The sequence below is a fragment of the Ursus arctos genome, unplaced genomic scaffold (genome assembly GCF_023065955.2).
Source record: "Ursus arctos isolate Adak ecotype North America unplaced genomic scaffold, UrsArc2.0 scaffold_7, whole genome shotgun sequence".
Taxonomy (NCBI): domain Eukaryota; kingdom Metazoa; phylum Chordata; class Mammalia; order Carnivora; family Ursidae; genus Ursus; species Ursus arctos.
Window position 1 is genome coordinate 9,232,840 of NW_026623089.1, and position 21,741 is coordinate 9,254,580.

The following is a 21,741-nucleotide window of genomic DNA, read 5'->3' on the forward strand; positions in this document are numbered from 1 at the left end:
AAAATGGAGGATTTCAGGGATTTGGCCAAAAGGTTTCCCAGAATGAGATTCAGTTCTGACTCGACACAAGCCAGCCCTCTGAAGTGCGAGCGGAAATGAACTAAAACTAACTTTATCATGCTGGGCAGAAGTGAAACCTGACCGATGTAGGAATTGATGACCTTAAAGCTGCCTAAGTCCTTTGTAGGACAAGGAAGGGAATGAAAAATAAATACATTAATGAGCTTTCTACGTAAACACAATGGTTAACCACCACATAGTGACTCCAGATCACCTTTCACCCCTGCCACCTGGTGTTTTCAATAAAGGAACAGATGACTTCAGAATCTATTTGAATTACAGCCTGGAGTAGCTGGTGTTAACGAAATTCAAGGTACACACCCTGGTTTTCTCTTACAACCAAGAATCATTTCTACGGGAGATAGGTTTGTTTCTCGCTGATATTTTAACATCAGGCTTTGATTAAGCTTTGTTTTCTCTTGCATAAGGCCCCACTGGCTGCTCTGGAGAAGCCTAAAGCCAAGAGAATCACAAATTAAAATGTGAAATGGCCACAACTCAGAAGGAGAAGGAACTTTGGAACCAACTTCCAACCCCTCCATCCACTCACTCAGATCTGGGTCCCTGAGGGCCAGGGCACCGTCACCCTCAGCCCTGCAGACTGCATGCCTGGGGCCCTTCTGGCCTTGCAGTCCTGCCACTCACCCAGGCTCACAGAGCTCCCTGTGGCGGGTTCCCTGTCACTAGGCCTCAGGGGAAGCTGACACCTGGGACCAAGGTGGGGTCCCTGTCCGTGAGAGCCAGCCAGTGGGCCATGACCACGGCGGGAGAGGTGTGCACGTGGTGTGGACCAGGAGTCTAGATCCGGCTGGGAGACCACAGCAAGCGGGGCCAAGGTCATGGAGAGGGGCTAGGTGGGGCAGGAGAGGGGCCTCTCCTTGGGAAGCTGCCGCATCCAAATTCGACAGCAGCTCAGGATGACAACCACGAGGAAGACATTCAGCATGTACCCTATTCACGCCCACAGGAGGCGCCACCAGCCAACGGACTGGCCACTCCTTCCCACGAGTCAAGATGCGGCCTCCATCCTTCTCACCACAGGCTGCAGGCGATGACCGCCAATTCCCCAAACTGGCAAACAGAAGCTGAAACCCATGTGCCAGGCCTCTGTCCCTGCTCGAGATGTTCCTGCGGCTTTCAGGCATCGCCATGTGAAACGCCGGGAGTGGTGGGTGGTTTCCGGACACAGCACTAGAGGAGCCCCTGCTGTCAGGCCGCTCACCAATTCAGGCTGTCCCAGACCTAACTCCTTCTCGGCCCCCCTAAAATCCAGGTCTGCCTTTATCAACCAGGACTCCTGGAGAAGGAGAGGAGAGAGATGAGCACCCTTTCCCTCCCAAAGGGGCCTGCTTTCTGGGACTTTCCTCTGGTCCTGAAGCTTGCTGTTTGTAGGATCCTTGTTCCTACATGACCCAGACACATCCTTCGTTCTTTATATTTGGGTCCCCTCATCCAGAAAGGCCAGCGGCTTTGGGGATCGCCACCAGTATCTGTTACATACACAAATTAAATCCATCCCCCATGGGCCTTGTACCCTCGCAAAGCCACACAGATAGGACATTTCCGTTCCATCCATCCTGGTTACATTCGGGGCTGCTGTACCACACAGCCGGCCACCCTGGTCCGATGAGCCCCGGGAGGATACCACCGAACTCACTTGAGCCAGAAGTGTGTGGAAGCAAAATAGTAAGGAGCTCCAGCCCAATACCCCAGCCCCGTGGAATCTTCCTCCTCTCTTAACACTTTCAGACTAATGAGACAGGAAACCCCACTGCGGTCCTTGGAAGGTCAGCTCAGCTGGCTTTCCATCTACAGGGGAGATGTCAAGGGAAACTGCCCATAGGAGCGACCAGGAATCACCGCCGCCGTATTTCAGTCTGCCTTCCGCCCTCCAAGTGATTTCTTTTCATTCCAAGTGATTTCATTTTTGTGTTAGCAACCGTGGAAGACCATGCTGCCAAAAAGACTGGGCTATGTCACCTGCCGCTGAAATTTATGGGCAGAAAAAAGAGCAAATGAGATACACAGCTGCTCTTCCTGTTTCTCTACATCAGCGATTTCCAGTGCAGCGAGGGGCAATCAAATGGCGACGTGAGCAAGAAACCCACAGGAACCCAAAAAGTGGTACAAGTTACCATGGCAGGGAAGAATGTTCCTCACACTCCCAGCTAGTTCTACCCCCACCAGTGTTTCTTTTAGCAGATCCGTCTGAAATACAGAGGGAGGTAGCTGGGGCCGTCCCTCTGACCCACACATGGCGGAGTCACGTGACAATATTTTCTATATCAAAAGCGGGACACGGGGTGTGAGAAAAGGCTCTCATTGACAGGAAGTCAGTGGGCAGCCAATATCTGCCAACTGTCATCTCTGATGCGTCCCCGGAGGAAGGAGGCAGGGGGGCACCAGCAGGCACTCCAGAACATTCCACACTCAATCCGAACTCTTACTAGAATGTGCTCAATCCTGCCTCAAACTTCCGGACAGGAATATACTGTAGTTATGGTGGCCAGACTCAAAGCAATTCATTCTGTCCTTAAACCATTCCCCAAAGAGATCAAGAAATAATTCTAATGGGGAAACAAATCCTCACTGCTTGATGCTTTTCTTTCTCATGGAAACTAAACCCAAGCTCACCGGTTGACAATGAGAACAAGGACGTCAGCAACGTGTATTAACGTTCTCATCCCTGCCCTGGGTCTCCAGTCTGGACACCCACAGTGCGACTACCTTCTTTCACTGAGAGATGTCTCTGGGAGGGGGCCCCCCACCTTGCGGACAGTTTCCAGGGGAACCACATGTGGGAGGCCCTGAAGGCAGGAGCAGCCCATGAACGCCTGATCATGTACCAAGTGAGCTGTTCCTTGAGATGCGACAGGCAAGGGGCTCCATCTGGAGACTGGAGTCCTCATTCCTGCGGGGTCAGTGAAGCACTGTCAGGCCTCGGACCCGTTTCATGACTCTACTTCCCCATCTATAAAATGGGACCTGGACCCCCCATGGTAGAGATGTTGTGGGTGTCCGATCAGGTAACAAAGGCAAAAGTGAAGGTTAGCTACCAAGAGCAGCTGTCATTTACTGCACGCCGACTGTATGCCAGGCACAGCGCCGTCCTCCACGCACCAGCTGTAGCCCTTACAGCAACCTGCACACGCGCTGTTAGTAGCCGCATCTCACAGCTGGAAAAACGGAGGCCCAGAAAGGTTCACCGACACGTTCAAGGCCACAGAGTGCGCTGGGCTGCCCAACGCAGCAGGTGAGGCATGGGGGTGGGGCGGGGGAATGAAGCAACTCCTCAGAGACCACAGCTCCCCATCAGCCCGGAGGGAAGGCCTGACCTCAGAGGGCCACAGTTTTGCACGCCGTCAGCGACTCATTCAAATTGTTAAGAATAACTACTCCAAACTTGGAAGGCAGGCAAAAAGATTTCTGCATGCTCTGTCAGTATCTTACTCGACTCTAGAGGAGGGCTTGGCCAATGATGGTGTGTGCGCCAAATGGCCCAATGTCCTCTTGGGTAAAAAGGGTTTTGCTGGAACATCGCCACACCCGTTCATCTATACATTGTCTGTGGCTGCTTTTGGGTTACAACAGCAGAGCAGAGAAGCTGTGACAGAGACCAGATGGCCCCCAGAGCCTAAAATATGTACCATCTGCCCTTCTGTAATTCTATGGACTCTGGCCTAAGGGGCCATCCGAGGTCTCAGGAAGGTCTCGGTTTCACTATTTACTATTGATTAGGGTCCGATCTCAGTACAGTTAGATATTAACTTGTAGAAAATAGAAAAGTTGCAAATGATTTCTGTTCAGTGGAGAAGGAAATGATTTTCGCAAAACACAAACAAAAAAACCTCCAAGGTTATATTCGATTGTCTTGTTTACAGCCAGAATTAACCAGTTTTATATCAAACTTTGCAGTAAGATTGCAGTAAGGGTCTGGCCTTCTCTGTTCCACTGACTCTATATTGGGTTCTGCCATTTTCCTCCGTTGAACCCGCTTTACCAGCCTGCTGGTTCCTTCATTACCGAGTTAAGCATATCTTAGACATGTGCTCAGCGTCTGTTTACGTGAGAGCTAAGCTTTCAGCTTTTTAGAAAATTTTAGACTACTTTGTAGAACCCCCACATTGCCTGCTTGGTCAATGGTTAGCAAAGAAAGTTCTGGACCACACCACATTCTCAGGAGGCAGTGCACGGCAGCAGCAAACCCGTACCTTGGTGTCCTGGCGGCTACGGGAAGCCAGGGCAATCTGCCTGGCTAGCTTCAGGGCTTCTATCCGCATGACGGCAAACTCTAACTCCTCCTGTCCGAGGGGCGGGGGGATGAGCAAATCGCAGGGGAAATGCATCAAGACAGGATGTCAATGCGTCCCACATTCAAGAAATGAATGCGCCACGTGAATGTGTCATGACAGGTACTCAGGAAAAACACACGCTCTGGCTTTCTTGCACAATTAACACCTCAGCAGATCATGAAATAAGTGTTTAATTTCTTTTTTTTTTTTTAATTGCCCTTCAGAATGTCTGTCATGAAGGATCGTGTGGTCAAATATGAGAGGATTTTAAAAATAGGATCAACATTTTTACTGCATTGTTTCCTTCGATTTCTTTCCTTTTTGTTTGATTAATGTCAAGATGGTCAACAGCTTCCATGAATGGTTTCGCATTCTCAAACCACTGTTAACAGTCTCTCCAGGTTTGCTCTGAAGGTCTTAGTCTAGAGGGTATCAAATTAAGTTGCCAAGTTTAAGGCAAAGAGTAGATAATTGTTTTGGTTTCATATGTAAGACCGAGTCCAGATGTTAACTCAATGGGAGTCTGAGGTAGCCGCCCCTCTGGTATAGAGAAATACGTGGCTCGATGGTGATCTAATACCCTTGGTTCTGTGAGTAAATCACAGAAACTGCTTTGGGGGCTATCAAATCTTCTGAAAAATGACTGTTTGGGTCCAATTTCCCAATTGAAATACAAATGGTTTGTCCCATATGCAATCACACAATTTATATCATTTTGGCGTCTTGGATCAAGAACACCCATACCTCAGTCTTTGAGGGGGAAGAGATTTCATTTGGAGCATTTCCAGCAATACCTCGTTAGATCCTGCCTCATTGCATTTGGGGTTTGGCGTTCATTCTCTACTGAGGTTTTCACAAACTCCCAAAAGGTCACACGTGGGCTACAAACCTGAAGTTTCTGGGCAAATACTGGGGGGTTCTTTTCTGCTAAGTCGGGTTCCAGATAGTCAAGCGTGCCACAGAGAGAGGCTGGATGAGCCAGCCTGCTGAGGAGGGCGTCAGCAGAGGCAAAGGAGCCCTCGGGAGCTGTCTGAAGGCCAGCAGAGGAGGACACAGAGGAAAAATAGAGGAGACACAGAGTGACATCGATTCCAAGCAAGGACCACCAACCTATTTGCTGGACATTTCTGACTCAAGGCTAAAGAGAGTATTAGGTGCCAATACTTTCCTTTTCATCTGGACTAATTCCCACCTGCTGACGATGGGCATCTTGAGATTGACAGGTCCCACCCCTCCCCCGGAAGCACAGCCTTAGGTGCCGGCCCACCCCCACACCACCCTCACTCCCTAACCAATCGGTGGGAGGAAAGTTACTATTTACTTATTTATTTGAAAATCTTGGTGGGTGAGACCAGGCAGTTGAAGGGTTTTCTAAACATAATAGAACTCATCAAGAAAATACCTCCAAGTATAAGTGTCAAAGGTTTTGGTCAAGGTCATTTTCTAAATAATAGAAAGACGATTTCAAATGAAAAAGTGTCTCTGGGTAGATTAGGAAGACTCCAAAATCAGAAGCCAACTTTGTAGAAGTTGAGTCATGCACGAGTCCTTCCGTAGTGTCTCTCTGAGAGACCGTTTGAGTCACATCTACTTTCTTCTTGCTTACTAATATCTTCCCAGCATCTAACTTCCACACAGTAGGTGCTCAATAAATATTTGATGCATGAGATAAATGAATGGTCTACTAACACAGAACAACAAAAGTAACACTAAAAGTAACTAAGTCAACGGCCTCAAACCCTCTTGGGGACTGTTAAGGAGGTAAAAGAGATAAAAATAAAAATTCACCTAGAAGGATGGCCCATTTTAGATGTTCAGGGGGTCTATTTGCTCTGCAAGCCTCCAGAGCAGCTTGGGGGCGGGGAGGGATATAAACAGGTCTACAAACAGGAGGGATTTCCCATCACCAAGGCCCAGGAAAACCAAGTGTTCCCCAAAAGGAGCGTCCCCTGCCCTACCATTCTCTGCCCTCTGCCCTAGGGTATGGAGAAGCAGGGTACAGACTGAAAACAGCTCCAAAGCAGCAGTCCAGCCCCAGGGGACTAAAGTGGAAAATCAAGAACCCCAAAGGCAAATAAAGCAGTGAGGTACGTGCAAAACCCCGTTGGTGAGAAGGAAGAGCTTTTCTCTCATGGCTATGGCGTGGGGTCTCCTAGGCTGGCTTCTGTGGTCTGGGGGTTGGGCGGCGCCCCAAGCCAGGTGCCTGGTGAGTGTTGCTCTGAAGGGTTGGACCCCTTGGTGATGGGACACAGCCGGCCCAGGCCTCACCCCCAGTGATCTCGGGCCCCTCCGACCCCACTTACAATTTCAATCGCGTCTGAAGCAGTACCCAAGGTCATGGCCTCCAGCTCCTTCTGGGAGGATTTCTCTGGCACCTGCAAGTGTGGCTCCTGGTTGGGAGCCAGTCCTCGTGTGACAGGATGCTGGATCTTTGCCCCAGTGTTTACAAGGGCTTCGGCTTCCTCAAAACTTGACCTGAGGAAGCAGAGAGCATCTTTACTTGTCTCACTGGGAATCTCAGTGAAATTGACCAGGATGCCCCGACTCAGGCACCACCCCAAGGGATCCCGCACTTCAGAGCTGCGCTCCCAGAGGGAAACTGGGGCGGGTGCTGGGGGGGCCAAGGAGCTCGGAGGCTGGAGAGGGTGGTCCAGCCCCACCTCAGGGCCTGAGGGGGAGGGTCAGGAGCACATATGCCACTGGTGGAGTGAAGCAAACGGCCCGTCCCTCGGCGGTGCGCCCTGAGGGAAGTGACTGTTTCTTTTTCTGTAGGACAGGAGACGAGACAGCGCTCAATGAAGGTCAAGGGAGATACTGGCCGCATGTGAAGCACCTGACACGGTGCCCGTCACCATGACTATTGCAGTGACGACATCACCACCATCGTTCTCAATACCCTGGGTGGATTCAAAAGTCAGTTTGGGAAGTCAAAGCAAGAGCTTTCGCTCCGGCTCAGAGGAAGGGGCAGGTAAGGGGCTGGGAGGGTGCCAGCCCCAGAGTGGTGCCCCACCCTTACCCTGTCCAGTGCCCCACGGCTCAGAACAGGACTCTAACCAGTGCTAACTCACAGCCATGTTGGCAGGGGTCATCTACCCGGCACGCTCCCTTACAGCGTCTCCGTTTCATCCTGCCACTGGCTTTGGAGGACAGGCACCCCCCGCCCCACTGCACAGCTGGGGGGGGGGTGCCTGGAAGACTGAGAGCCTCAATTAATCCTCATGAAATTCCCACAGCGTCAGTGTTATGACTACCCTCATTTTACGCATGAGGAGAAGGCAGCACAGGAGGGTCACGTAACCTGCATCAGGTCACACAGCCAGTAGGGGTGGGAGTGGGACTCCGGGTCTGAATGTGGCGGCATGCTGCCTCCCCATGGGACAAATCACAAGACAAAGTTGTATGTGCACTGGGGGGCGGTCGGAGGGGTCACGCATTCAGCCTCTGAGAGGACAAAGGGCAGTGGGTAACGCCCCCCCACCCTGCATGTATGTCCGTGGAGACACTCAGAGACCCGGATGTGGGCTGCCTGAACACATCACCGCAAATGAAACCATGATCACGCCAGGACAGCAGTGCCACAGGGCTGAGGCCTGGGGACGGCTGGCCTGACCTGAAACTCTCTCCTCACGGAAGTCATACCCTGAACACGGCGTCGGGGACTCGGACGTCCGGACCGGGGGAGACTTGACCGGGCTCTCCTGAGACGTGTCAAACATAAGGTACAGGGCCTGCTTCTTCGGGGGGTCATCGTCCTGCTGCAGGGATCAAAGGCACAAGTCAGCTCGGCTGCAGGTGCTATCGAGACGAAAACCAGAGCTCTCTTCAACAGAACAAATAACTCATCGGGGAAAAGGCTTCTTTCTTCTTGAGCCACCCAGAAGGGAGGAGCAAGCCAGTGCTGGCCAGGGGAGAGGAGAGGAAGGTGGAGGAGGTGTGAGTGTGGGCTGCTGGGTAGTGTCAGGGGGAGAGGGACCGTAATGGTGTCGGGGTGCTGCATGCTGTTCAGTCCTGGCCACCCCCTCTGGATGGGCAACCATGCGGCCACTGGGGATAAATACAGGGGTAGGCAAGACCCCAGCCTGGGCGGTGCCCACATCAGATGGGGGGGGGGGGACGAGCATGATGGCCCAGTGTGGCGAACACCTTCCTCATGGTCTGCTGACTGCAGGTCAGAAGCCGCAAGCCCAGCAGCGATGAACGATGCGAAAAGATAAAGATACGAGCAGTATGTCTGGGCCATTAGTGTCACAGCAAGCCCTTCAGGTGCCTCTGGACCTCTGGTGGCCTCACTGGACGACAGCAGGCACGAGAGGTCACGCTCAGAGCCAGGGGCTCTGCAGGCAACAGACAGGAAGCCTGGGGGCACAGCTAACCCACCACAGCCACTCAAATGGAAACGGCTGGTGGGTGAGGGGGAGAGAGACTTCTTGCCAGGCGAACCAATCTTCAGTTACATAAAGCAATTCATTTGAAGAAAACAGGTAATAGTACACTTTAAAAACCGCCAAACCCCTGCTCCACCTTTCTAAGGAAATCTCTGACTAGTTCTTCCTCGGTCTAGGGAAGTGATGCAGGAAGCCTAACTGCATTCTCATTTGCTCCCTGAAAATGCCCTGTGAAGTGGATCGAATACAAACCTCCATCCCCCAGTCCCAGTTCACCCTTACTGTGCACCCAGGACGCTGCGGGCACGGAGGACCCTGGATTTGGGACCTGAGCTCAGGCGGAGGCCAGGCCCTCCATTTTCACAAGACAGGGAGGGAAAGCAAGTCCCCCGCTGGCCTGAGGCAGAACTTACAGGTAAGGAGGAGCCGATTTTCTCCATATATTCAATTTCATAGGAGTTTCTGTATTCCAACTCTATAAAAGAAACAAAAGGAGAATTAGTGTCAGGGGAAAAAAAAAGAAAAGAAAAAGGAAAAGTTTGGGCCAGGCAGGGTGGGGCCTGAAACCAGACTTTAAACTCCGAGCCTGTCCACTGACTCGAGGTTTCGATCTCCGGCTGGAAGGGGAGGCGCAGCTCAGCCGTTTGCAGACCACTCGTGAACCTCTTGCGGCAAAGGGGCTCCTGCCATCTGGGCGCCTGAGAGGGTCCAGGGGAACTCAGCGTGAGCAGCACAGGTCTGAGCAGGAACAGATCTGAGCACTAGGCACCAGTTGTCACAACCGTCTATTCTGAGGGTTGCTTTTCTGTGTTTCACAGCATGGAGAACGTCCCCACATCCTGACGACATTCTGGAAGTGGCCCCACCGCGGTCCCTGTCTGAGAATGTAGCCCCGGCCACACTCCGAGACAAGGGAAGAGCATGCATTGTTCCTATACTGCTGCTTGTGAAGAGAAGCTTTGCAAGTCACCTGGAACATTCCCCAAAATCCCACCGGTGCCCGCAGGCCTGGTCCAAATCAGATTTTCAGATGCAAAGACTATCAAAGTCCAATTAAGTGGAGAAATGACCGATTTCAAATTGACTGGAGACCTATGCCTGCAAGGGAAACCTGAGAGGCTTTCACTGGAGTAGAAGCCCTGGGTCCCCCAGGTTCCCGGGGGAGGGGGGTTCCATGAGGACACCCAGCTCGGCCCCTCAGCGAAGCTCCCTGTCCAGTGAACGGACTCCGAGCACGCACGCCAGGCCTCAGACTGTGCTGGGCGCGGTGGATGTGGTGGTGAACACCACCAGAAAGGACTCTATCCTCACAGAAGCCACATCCACAGCTACCAGATGGTTCTTTCTTACTTGAGAAGAAAACCAAGAGGTCACATGTGACCCGCTCAGACAGCAGCTCTGCGAGAGCATACGTAGCGGTCCCTAAGGCCTGCATTCTTCTTTTTAACACAACAGAGAAACAGCAGTTCTGCTTTCAAGTTCCTTCTATTTCTACATATGGTTGAAGTCCTCACTCCAACAATGATGATTCCTTGAGGTGAGCTTTAAAATGACACATTTCCTGGGGCGCCTGGGTGGCACAGCGGTTGGGCGTCTGCCTTCGGCTCAGGGCGTGATCCCAGCGTTATGGGATCGAGTCCCACATCAGGCTCCTCCGCTAGGAGCCTGCTTCTTCCTCTCCCACTCCCCCTGCTTGTGTTCCCTCTCTCGCTGGCTGTCTCTATCTCTGTCGAATAAATAAATAAAAAAAATCTTTAAAAAAAATAAAATAAAATAAAATAAAATGACACATTTCCTGAAGACCGTCCCCAAACCTGCAAGGGTTTGGGGCTGTTGGCCGTATGAACTCAAGCACCGAAAACGTGGACAACTCTTCGGGAGTCTCTGAATCTCCCTGGTGAAGCCAACGTCTCCTTCCAGTGGGCTTGGCCTGCCCGGGGAACGATCAGCGGCCAGAAAGCCCTCATGCGTCCCGCAGGCCTCCACCCGGGTCTGTCCGTCAGTCGGGAAGAGCAGAGACTGGCCAACCCCACACGGCCAGGCTGCAGTTCAACGTCTGGGACGGGAACGGGCCTCTGTTCTTCGGATGCACAAGTATTTGCTTATGAAGACTTACTGTCTTCCTCATCTTGTGAAGGAGAGGTCAGCTCCAGTGACGGTGAAGGACAAGGTGATTTCTAGAGCCTTCTCCAGATCTCTCACTTTCCACATGTAGGACCTCAGGACTATTATTTTATTATCCGATTAAAGGCTGTTTTAAGTTGAGAAGATAACAGTGCAGCTGCTGCCTCCTTCGCCGAGGTATCATTATTAGTGCCATGGCATTATTTAACTCTAAATTACTGAACAGGAACCCTTCAGCACACCCCACAATGGCACAGAGCACCCAGGATGCACCACTCAGGCTAAGAGCCACCACAGAGATTTTTCCAGGGACTGTGGCCCCGGGTCCGTGCCCAGCTCTGGTGACCAGCTCGGCTCAGTCAAGCGTCCCGCCTGGAACTTTAGCTCGTCCCTTGGCAGCTGATCAGGGTGAGTTTCAGGTCACCGAGCTCGCTTACCTGCCTGCTTCCCCACCTGCCAACGGAGTCTCCCTTCCCACTGCCCAGTGCCCCCCATCCCATCCTTCAGAGGCAGTAGATGACAGTATAACAGTGGGGGACTGTCTGACCCCCACACCCCGAGAAATGTCTGCATCGTACATGGGAGCTTCAATCCCTGGTGATCCCTGGAGGTGTTCCTTCAGCACATGGCCTGAAATTCCCAATCATAGCCATCTGGGGATCTCATTTATAATTTACAAAATGGCGCCTGGGTGGCTCAGTCAGTTAAGTGTCTGCCTTCGGCTCAGGTCATGATTTCAGGGTCCTGAGATCGAGCTCCATGTTGGGCTCTCTGCTCAGTGAGGAGTCTGCTTCTCCCTCTGCCTCTGCTCCTTCCCCCCAACTTGTGTGCACTCCTCACCATTCTGAATGTCTGTAGCATGACAGCGATGGCACCCACCACAGAAGAACAGTTAGGCTCCTGAGAGGGGGCACCTTCCCCTCTGTTGGATGCGGGAAGGTAGGGGCAGATGTCACTGTGTGTTAGGGAGACGGTTGCTGGGTGACCCTCAAAGGCCCGTCCAGACTCATGAATCTAAAACACTGCTCTCCTTGGGTCTCTTGGACCAGACCTGGGAGAGGCTTTGCAGGCTCCTAATCTTTGCATCCCTACGGACCACAGGGACTAGGATTTTTCCCACCATGTTTCCAAAGATTGCACCAGAAGGGGCCATTTACTAAGCAAGCATTCGAAGAAAAACATTTGTAATTGCCAATCTGAGTTTTTAACCAGTGGGAGACGCTCAGTGTTGCCACAGTGAGCCGATGTAATTACCGCCCAGACGCGTCATTTTAATTACCTGCGCATCTTTCTAAACTAGTTCCATCCAGGTTTCTGGAACTATTCGGACAGCGTGAAGCTCTTGTGGACCCAGGTAGGGAAGCACCGCTGAGTTTAACACCCTCTTTCTAGAAACGACGAGAGGAAGCCTGCAGGGTGCTCCCATACAGGAGCGTGGTGGGCAAGAGCAGGACGCTCAGGAGGCAGGCAGCCCTGATCTGCGGGGACGAGCCCCACATCACTCAGTAAGCCGTAACAGCTCAAAGCTCGCTCCTGGGGGGAGGAGCAGACATCCACTCTCTAGAACCGAGAGAACGAAATGAAAGCACGTGTCCAAGCGCCTCAGTGGGGCTCAGAGCGCTGCACCAGTGACAGCTCCTGCCTAAATACTGTCACTTAGAGAATCGGCCTTGTAGCTAATACCTGTCCAGGCGGTCATTATTTCTAACCCAAAATTTCGTTTTCCTGGGATTTGTGATTTCCGTGGAACAGAGCCTCAATCACGGCCACAGCTCTGGCCACCTTCTTTCTGGTGATGCCATCGGCACCCCAGGGGCGTGTCTGGACTTGACCTCAGTACGTTAACAGGAAGGACGATCCGGTAGGGGGGCTGGGCATCCAGTTTCTGCATCCAGCCACTGGAGGGAAGCAGGCTGTATTAGAAAGGTGAATGCAGGGTCAACACCTCCTGAAACTCTAACCCTCCCTTATACGTACAGATGATGGATTTCCGACGGCCCACCAGTTGTAATTACAGTTGGCACTTCCTGAATCTTCCCAATCATTTTCTAAGGAGGCAGGTTTAATAGAGCTTTGTTTCAAATGTACAGATTTACCTATTTGTTGAATTTTTGCAGAAAACAAGCAATGACCAAATATGTCACTGAGCCACTGAGTTGTCTGTTTTGGTTCATTGTCAAAGATGAACAAACATGTTAGCATGGATTGGGACACCTATTATCTTAACAGGTACTATTAGGATCTTTATATTTTCTATTAAAAATGCACATATTGGGGCGCCTAGGCCACTCAGTCGCTTAAGCATCTTCCTTCAGCTCAGGTCATGGTCCCAGGGTCCTGGGATGGAGCCCCACATTGGGCTCCCCGCTCAGTGGGGAGCCTGCTTCTCCCTCTCCCTCTGCCTGCCACTCCCCCCGCTGTGCTCTGTCAAATAAAGTAAAATCTTAAAAAATTGCACCTACTTGCATCATCGTTACAGTAATAAGTGACCTCAGAGTGGCCTGGACCAAGCGTGGGAGACAGGGTACAGGGAGGCAGCCGGGGGGGGGGGCATCCGGCAAAGTGGTTCCATCCACTGGGGCTCATGGCCCAGGTGTGTGTGCAGAGGAAAGGCCTGAAGAGGGGTAGAGCCCAGAGCCCCCGGGGTCAGGCTGCAGTGAGGTCACTGCCAAGCGTCCCAAACCCCAACCTGAGGGCCACCCAAACAGCCACCAAAAGGCTCTGCTCTGCAGAACACAGGACGCCAAAACACCCAAGTACACATAACTTAGATGGTCTTTCCATCTTCAAACCACAGAGAGGCAGTGTGGTGAGAAGGTAAGCATCCAAAATCCCTGCACCCCAAAAATGGAACGGACCTCACTCATCTCGTTCAGAGACTTGGGCACAAAGCAAGCCACCGAGCGTGGCAGCCGGGTCACGGAAGAGCGTGCAGACGGAGCAATCCAAGCCACCCAAACTACCCGCTCTCGGTGAGTGACAGCACTGCCTGCCCGCAGGGAGCGGAAGGCCGTTGAATGGAGCTGCTGTTTCCTTAGCAGCCGCTAAGAAGTGCAGGTAAGGTATTCATGTGCGACGGTCCTCATATTGATTTCTACTCATTTTTTTTTGAATGGTTGGATATCAAGATCTTGGAGAAGAAGACTGAGAACCAGCCCAACAGTCCGAGTGCTGGAGGGAAGCTCACAGCGGGGCAGGTGCAGGAAAAAGCACCGTCAGACCGGGAGATAGTTTCTGGCCTCAGCAGCTTTCCTGATGAGAAAGGCAAGTGTGGGAGCCAATAGAGAGATGCAGAAAAATCAGTGTGAGTAGAATACGCAGTTTACAAAAAAGAAAATCTTGATTCACCCAATCATGCTGTGCTGATCAGACAGATGAGTATTTCAAGCCAAAGGATCAGGCAGAAAGCTGAAAGCAAAAATTCATGTAGGAGGAAGAAAGATATTGATGAGAAAAGCAACACGCCTGGGGGCCTGTTCAGGAAAACAGTCCTCTGGCTGGCAAGCCTGGAGCGAACCCTCTGGTTTGGGGGCTTGAGTGGAAAGTGTGGCCCCACCCTGGGACTGATGGGCTGATGCTCAGTGGTGGCACTGGGAGACCCTAGGCCTGGGCAGGGGCTGACCCGCACGGAGCATTCGGCTTGAATGGTGCTGCTCGTAGCTGGGTGTGTGTTTCAGAATCACCCAGGCTCGAAAGCCACAGAGAGTGAGCAAAGCTCGAATGAGCACAGGATGGGAATCGGGAGGGCCCGGAGCTGACTGGCTCTCAGCTGGCATCTCGGGGTTGGGCTACAGCGGGATTCAAGCCTTAGGCTGTCTTAAAATGCAGCCTTAGCCTGGAGTGCCCGGATGGCCAGGCGACCTGGCTTCGGAAGTTTCTTTCCTGGCCTTTTGCTCCCCAGGGGCAGTGTTCTCCAAGGCGGGGGTCCAACTGGCCACCAAGTTGCTTACCCTCCGTGGGTGAGTTGAATTTGGTGTCATTGACGAAGGTGGACAGGTCCGAGGGCTGCGGGTAGTCCTGTTTGTCAGCCTCCAGATCCACCGTCACACACGTCCACTTCTGGTTGGTGACCGCCAGCTTTTCCTCATCGGTGGCGTGGACCACTGCGGAGATGACCGGTGTTTCTGGTGTCGCCGCTGGCGTGGAGTCCTGGGAGCAAAAGAGAAGCAGTCTCTCCTCTCACATGGTCTCTGAGTCCCCGACGGCGCCCCCCCCACCCGAGTCTGGGGCCCCTCTAACCAGGACAGAGCCCCACCAAGCTCCTCAGCATGTCCTCAGACTCTGCTCAAAATGGTCCCAAGGAGGCAAATCCTTTCCTCTGTAATTTGTGAATTTCCTTTCCTAGTGGCTTGTTATGGGGGTGGGGGTGGGGAGCATGGGTTTAAAAAAAAAATCAGAATTTTGTGTCTGGGTTATTCGAGACATTCCTGCTCATTCACTTTGAGGAAAAAATAAGGAAATTTACTTATTGGCACTTTTATTACTGCAACTCCCGTGTTATGTCCACACAGTGCCTGTGAACCGATCTCAGCAACATGGCTTGATGATCTCATGCCTGTGCAGAGGGGGAGCGGCTGAGCAGGGCAGGGGCAGGGGTGGGGGGGGTGCCTTTCTGTGCAGCCCCGCCCGACCACGGTCCGCTGGCTGGGGCAGTGCTGGCTCAGATGGAGGCCTGGCATACACGCCCGAGGCCAGCCTTCCTCACCCCATCATGGTGTAGATCTCATAGAGGAACTAGTTAGAGGGGGAAGGGCCCAAACCCCACTTCTTTACGGCGTGATTTCCTTTATCTCCCCACTTGGCATTTGGTTACATAATCCAGTGCTCCTGACACTCAGGCTTTCTCCCTATATATTCATTTATCTCCACGACTTTCTCAGCCTGGTATCCACAGAAGTTCTCAGCAGATGAACTGGCCAGAATGGACCGGCGTGTTTCCTGCAGAAGCCCCCAAACACTTCTGCGGAACATCTGTCTACTCTCGGGACACGCTCTGATCTGTCCCAAATGGAGGGGATCAGAACGGTGTCTTCCAACAGCAAGGGAGCCCCCATGTAGGAGGTAAGAGGGTGCTGGAAACGTGCCCGCGATGAGCAGAAAAGCAGCTCTGCTGACTAGCAGGGAATCAGAACGCGTGGGCTTTAGCTGCCTGGGTGAGCGATAAAATCATACAACATATTCAAGGGAACACTGTACCTGAGAAGGTGGATCAGAGAGAGGAGACCGTTTTGGCGATCTTTTCACCCTAAATGTGTCACTGGAAATAAAACGGAAAATGTGAACACAACAAACAGTGGTACAGAACAGTCCAGAGCTACACAGAGCCGACCGAAGCCACGGCCTCCGCTGTCTGGCCCAGACCGCCCTCCGGCCTCCGCCGTTTCACACCGGCTAAGAGACGTCTACACCGACGATTCATCCCGACTTAACAACAGATATTATCGCTGCCCCCGAGGGAAAGAGTCCTCAAGCTGGAGATCTTTTAAAGAGATGCCATTTTGGAGAGCTGGCCCAGAAAATGCAGCTAAATTTAGCCAGATGTTCTTACTTTCAAAAGCAGATTTTGGTGAGATTAATGTATCCAGATTCCTCCAAGAAAGTCTGAACCAAGTGAGGTGTGGGGCAGGGACCTAGGTTCCCGACACTGATTAACAGGACCCAATTTACGGACTGGCAGGCCGACACGGCATATCATGAGGCACGGACAGAGCTGTGCAGAAACACAAAGGAACGTTCTGGGTCTTCGGGGAGAATCCCTTCCCACTCACTGCAACTCTGAGCGTAAAGGATTCCTGCCCCTCGGCACGTCTGGGTGAGATTCCAACCAGAGGCAGGGCCGGGGTGGGAGGATTCTTCTTTAAATTGTAGTGCAATGCCCATAACATACGATTTACCACCTGCAACCTCTAACGTCGGTAGTGCCAAGTACTTTCACATTGTACAAGCGATCTCCAGCACTCCTTCCGGGGTGAGAGATTTCTCTAGTGTCAATTCCTAAACACCGTTAATGACTCTTTTCTCCCTTCCTCTCTCCTTCATGTAAATAATTAGGGGCAGGGGCAGGTCACTCAAGGCAAAGGAAACACCAGATCAGACTTGCAAAGGGGTCAGAAGGAGAGCACTGTTAGCACACACGGTTCCACAGAGTCACTGAGTGGTCAGGGGGTCGTTTCCCAGGCAGAACGGAGGCCTCCCCACCTCTAGCCTGACGCCTGGTCTCAGGCCCCTCTGCGGTACGGTCCTGCCCCCAGCAAAGCAATGGCATTTTGGGGTGCGGGCTGCCCCCTGACCTTAGACCCCAATACCTCTCCCTGCTCTGAACATTAACTGGGTGGACAGAGCAATTTGGCACTCAAGTTCCTTCCTTGTGTTCTCTTCAATAAAACGCTCCAACAATGGCATTCAGTCATGAAAAACGACTAGAAATGGTTATTTACAACATTTATAGCATTTGCCATACGAGCAGTGCAGCCCAGCCTGAAGCATATATTTATCCATGCATATAAATATATAACTGTATATTTGAGAGTTGCTAAATGGCTCTAAAAAACTAAAGAAATCCCTCAGGCAGAAGCAAGCCTGAGAGACTCAAGCCTACCCCAGGAGCCGCTGGATGCCTGGGACCGGGCCAGCTTCCCTTGTAAGGACAGGGAGGCAGGTGGGTACCTGTCCTGGGGCCTCTGGGAGCTGCCCACAACGTCCCTCCCATGGTGGCAAAGCAGCACAGGCACAGAGATGGTTTGCTCGGGTTCCGCCAACGCCCAGCAGGGTGAGCCGTGGATGGGGCTCCGATCGATACCCGGCCTGGTCCTGGGAGACCGAGGACGCAGGCCCAGAGCAGGCTGGCGAGGGCTCTCACAGCCATGTGCTCCACTCTGAGCCGACCTGGCATTTTAGGGGGTCTCAGAACCGGCCCCACAATCCCCGCGTGCACAAGTGACCTCGGGCCACTGCCTCTGGTCGGCCGGATGGTTATTTCGTTGTGAAGTCACAGTGCTTTGAAAGCAATCACTCAATGGTCCAATTAGAAATCAAAGAACGGAATGAGAGCTTTTAAAAAAAATGTATGAGTTTCAGATGAAGACATTCAATATGCAAGGGGGAAAAAAAAGTTCCATTCCTGACAAGCAGGCAGATGTTGGATAATCACATTTTCACAGCCAAGCAGTTTCACTTATGCTAATCACTCTGAAACAGGAACGTAACCTCTGCTACTGGGGAGCCCCGTGCCCCCCACCATCCCCAGGCCCGACATAGAACTACATAGGCAGCAGCCATGGAGAGGAATGAAAAGAGCTTGAAAGCAAAAACAAAAAGAAAAAAGCACAGGTAGGGTGAAAGGCAGATTCCATTAAATTTACTTACAACAGAGAACACACAGACATCACATCTTCAACCATCCTAAGACAAGAAGACAAGAAAAAAGAGAGACAGACAGAAGGAACTGACAAAAAAGAAATCTGCAGACGACTGGTTACCAGTGGGCTGGGCTACAGGAGTCATCCACAGTGGGTTCTGCTGGCGAGTGTGGCCAACGTCCCAGCTTTCTGGAGAAGGGCTCTCAAAGAGCACCTTCCTCTCTTGGTTCCGATGACCCCATAAGGTGCTGGTGCCCAAAGAGCTTTGTCACACGGTGTAGGATTCCAAGCCATCTGCACTAGAGGTGACACCCAGAGATGGGCTGGCTTCCCTGACCCGTTACTTAGCTCTGATGACAGGACAGAACATAACCAAGCTACCTGTGGGGAAGAAGGAGGTGCGTGGTGGCCACAGGTTGGCTCTCATTCCAAAAATGACAGACTGTGGCTTTGTCGTCTGGGCATTTCAGACTTCTGTTCGAGGCTTAAAAAAAAAGCCTCCAACACAGCTTTGACAGAGCGTCTAGGGAGGGCCTGGTTGGGGACCTGATCTCAGAAAAGTCTTGGGATCCAAGACTAATAACTGCTTAGAGAACTTCCTCTCAGGAAGCCCCAGATTCTTCTCAAATGTTAACTCCTCGGGGAGCCCTGAATGGGAGGTAAAAAGGTCACCCTGTCTCAATTCATACCAGGCAGAGTCAGAGAGGCCAGCGGCTGTGGTCTCTTCTGCCAAGTTGGTGCCAGAAGCCTGGTCTCTGAGGCCTTGTTCAACTATTGACCATACTTCCCATGAGGGCAGGAGAAAGGATCCAAGCACCGTCCCCACTACGCTGGGACCCACATCCTAAGCAGGGACCCGTAGCCATCCAGGCGACAGCTGGGTCTGGGGATGAACTCCAGAGGCACTGACACGGAATACTGAAGGGTACTCTACTTGGCAAGTGTCTGTGGACAGCGGAAGCGATTATGAATGGCCTCCTGAGGACTGTCTTCTTACTGTTCTCTTCTGGACCTACAGGGCCTCGGAGTCTCGTCTGCAAAAGATGGCTAGAAAAAGGAGTGAAGACAAACGAGGTGCTTCTCATGGGCTGGCTGAGGTGCGGGGAGGGGCCCAGGCCAGACCTCTCATTCCTGGGCCATTGATGGGCAGACACAAATCCTATAAATTCTAACAATATTTTAAGGGTAGATCTCCTAGCTTGTAGACCACCCCAAAAAGCAATTCCTGTGCTAACCAGGGAAAAGGCTAAGTCACCAAAAGGAGGTTGACCAGGTCTCTACTGGACGGTTCCCTCCCTATGGGCTCTCCCACACTCCCTTGGAGTCAAATGAGAGGTCTCCAGCTAAAAGTAATGCTTTAACCCACTCTCATAATAAGGCAAGGGATCAAGGTCTGTAGACCCACAGGGATATGTGGCTGGGAAATGCCACCACTGTGGGCACAGAGAGGAAGGGAAACAGGTACCGTGATGCAAACCTGGTGGCATTATGGCTGATGGGGGGAAGGGTTAGGGCAGCCACGTTCATCCAGACACACGACCCGGGATCACAGCCAACGCACAGGCCCGCGTCTGATCTTACCACCTTGCGCCCCTGAACTTACGTCTTTAGTGGCGTCTTCTTCTTCTTGGCGGGCTTGTTCAGCCCATCCCCGTCCACTCCATTGGCTTCGATGGCACTGGCTGGGATCTCAAAGGAGGCTGGTGATTTAGAAGGCGAGCTGGGGGTTTTCGAGGATGTCTTGAAAGGGTCAACGGATTCATCACAGGCGTCTGGGTCAAAGTTGTAGGACTGTTGGGGCAGTCTGGGGGAGTCTTGCATTTTGGAGGTGGAAGAAAAAGGGTTAAAATTGGGGTCATCCCACTTGTCAATATCAAAGGTGTAGGTACCTTTAGCAATAGGGATGTCATTGGGCTCATCGGGGGACCTGGTTGGCGAGGCAGGAGTGTTGTCGAGTTTCTCGGGGTTTTTTTTCATCTTTGGCCTCCTCAGGGGCATTTTGGCAACTGGCTTTTTGCCTAGCTTTTTGGTAGGAGGGGGGTTTTCCTGCTGGGTGTCCCAACTACCCTTGTCCTCAGAATAGTCAAACTCCAGCCTCACCGAGAGCCCTTTGACTGGGGAGTCCTCCTGCCCCCCACTATCTGACGGGGTCACCTCCACCACCTCTGGAGCCGTGGCAAGAGGCCACGTTTTCCTTCCAACCGGGGGGGAGTTCTGCACTCTGCCACTTCCAGAAGCTGGAGGGACGGCCCCTTCGGCGGCCTCAGGGTCCAGAGGGCAGGCGGCCTTGGGCAGAGCAGTGGCTTCCAGGGGCGCCTCCTCCAAGAGGGCTGGTACAGAACCTTCCGTCTTGGCCAATTCCGGTTTTGTCTCGAATGCGCGACTCTCCTCGGTGGAGACAGGATTCTCTTCCAGCGGCTTCTGCTGTGTCTCTTTCACGGGGGGGGTTTCGGTGGGTTTCTTAGTGGTCTGCTTCTTTTTTAAGGAAGGTGGCCTTGGTTTTTTAGTTCGCTTAAGGGTACTGGAAGCACTGCTTGAACCCGTGCTGTACGTATCTGCGGCCGGAGCCACGGCCTCGGGGTTGCCTGAGCGGGAAGCACCATCAAAGTCACTGGCTTGCAGGCTGAGAGAGCGGGACAGCGTGGACTTGGAGACGGGCACAGAATCCGTGGATTTCCTCCGCGTGTTCACTTTGCATTCCTGACTCTTAGAGTCCGAGCAGCGGGGCTCCAAGGTCTGGAAATCATCCACCAGCTCGATGCTGTCAAAGTCTAAGTTGTAAGTCCCGCTGCTGGCTATAGGCTTGTCTTCATCGAAGACGGCAGAGAAGGAGTGTGATGGGGGGCGGAAGGGGCTGCCTTCCACCGAGCTGCTGCGTGGGCCATCGGGGACAGAGGCCGGCTCAGCACCGCAGCCTGAGGAAGAGGAGACGAAGCCGTGAGTGAAGGACACGGGACACTGGAGCATGTCTCGTCTTGTGCCAGACTACAGCCCTTGAAGCCGAGGCCCCAGCCCCCTCCCCCAGGCCCTCACTGGGTGGGCGCCATGCTTGGGTACAAAGCCTGCTCTCACCCATCACTGGCTCCAGACCCTGGGTAGGCTTACCCGCCGGTTCCTCATCTGTAAAATGGGAGTGAGGAGGGCTGTTTAGGGAAGAGCTCAAATCATTCAGTCGTTCAAAAAAAACCTTTACCTAATTCCTAAGGCACCATTCTGGGCGTTGGGGATTCAACAATGAACAAAACAGACCAAATCCTTGCCCTCCTGGAAGTTACAGTCTTCAGGGAGAAGACAGTTCAGAAACAAATAAGCAAAATGTACAGACTACCAGATGGTGATAAGCACTAGGGAGAAAAACAGAGCCAGGGTAGGGGCATTGCAATTTGAAAATAAAGTAGTTGGCAAAGCCCTCCAAGGAGGAAACACTTAAGCAAAGATCAGAAACAAGGTAAAGGTGTGAACCAGGAGGATATTGGGGGTGGGGGGCATCACAGGCAATAGGAACAGCAAGTGCAAAGGCCC

The 21,741-nt window shown here is 52.4% G+C and overlaps 1 protein-coding gene across 28 annotated transcripts in view; it reads right to left on the reverse strand.

Annotated features, from left to right (window-relative positions):
- The window catches only part of TACC2 (transforming acidic coiled-coil containing protein 2), a 200,287-nt gene that overhangs the window by 17,078 nt on the left and 161,468 nt on the right, over positions 1-21,741 (reverse strand). For 19 of the 28 annotated variants that reach the window (XM_057308275.1, XM_057308271.1, XM_048218779.2 and 16 more), the window contains 8 exons: positions 19,823-21,134; positions 16,058-16,118; positions 14,812-15,010; positions 9,151-9,212; positions 7,992-8,107; positions 6,656-6,827; positions 5,242-5,382; positions 4,272-4,361 (listed from right to left, as the gene is read on the reverse strand). In XM_057308275.1, the coding sequence (XP_057164258.1) occupies positions 4,272-4,361; positions 5,242-5,382; positions 6,656-6,827; positions 7,992-8,107; positions 9,151-9,212; positions 14,812-15,010; positions 16,058-16,118; positions 19,823-21,134 (2,153 nt within the window). The remainder of the gene's footprint in view (positions 1-4,271; positions 4,362-5,241; positions 5,383-6,655; positions 6,828-7,991; positions 8,108-9,150; positions 9,213-14,811; positions 15,011-16,057; positions 16,119-19,822; positions 21,135-21,741) is intronic. The other 9 variants (XM_048218783.2, XM_048218782.2, XM_048218781.2 and 6 more) reach the window with 2 other exon arrangements.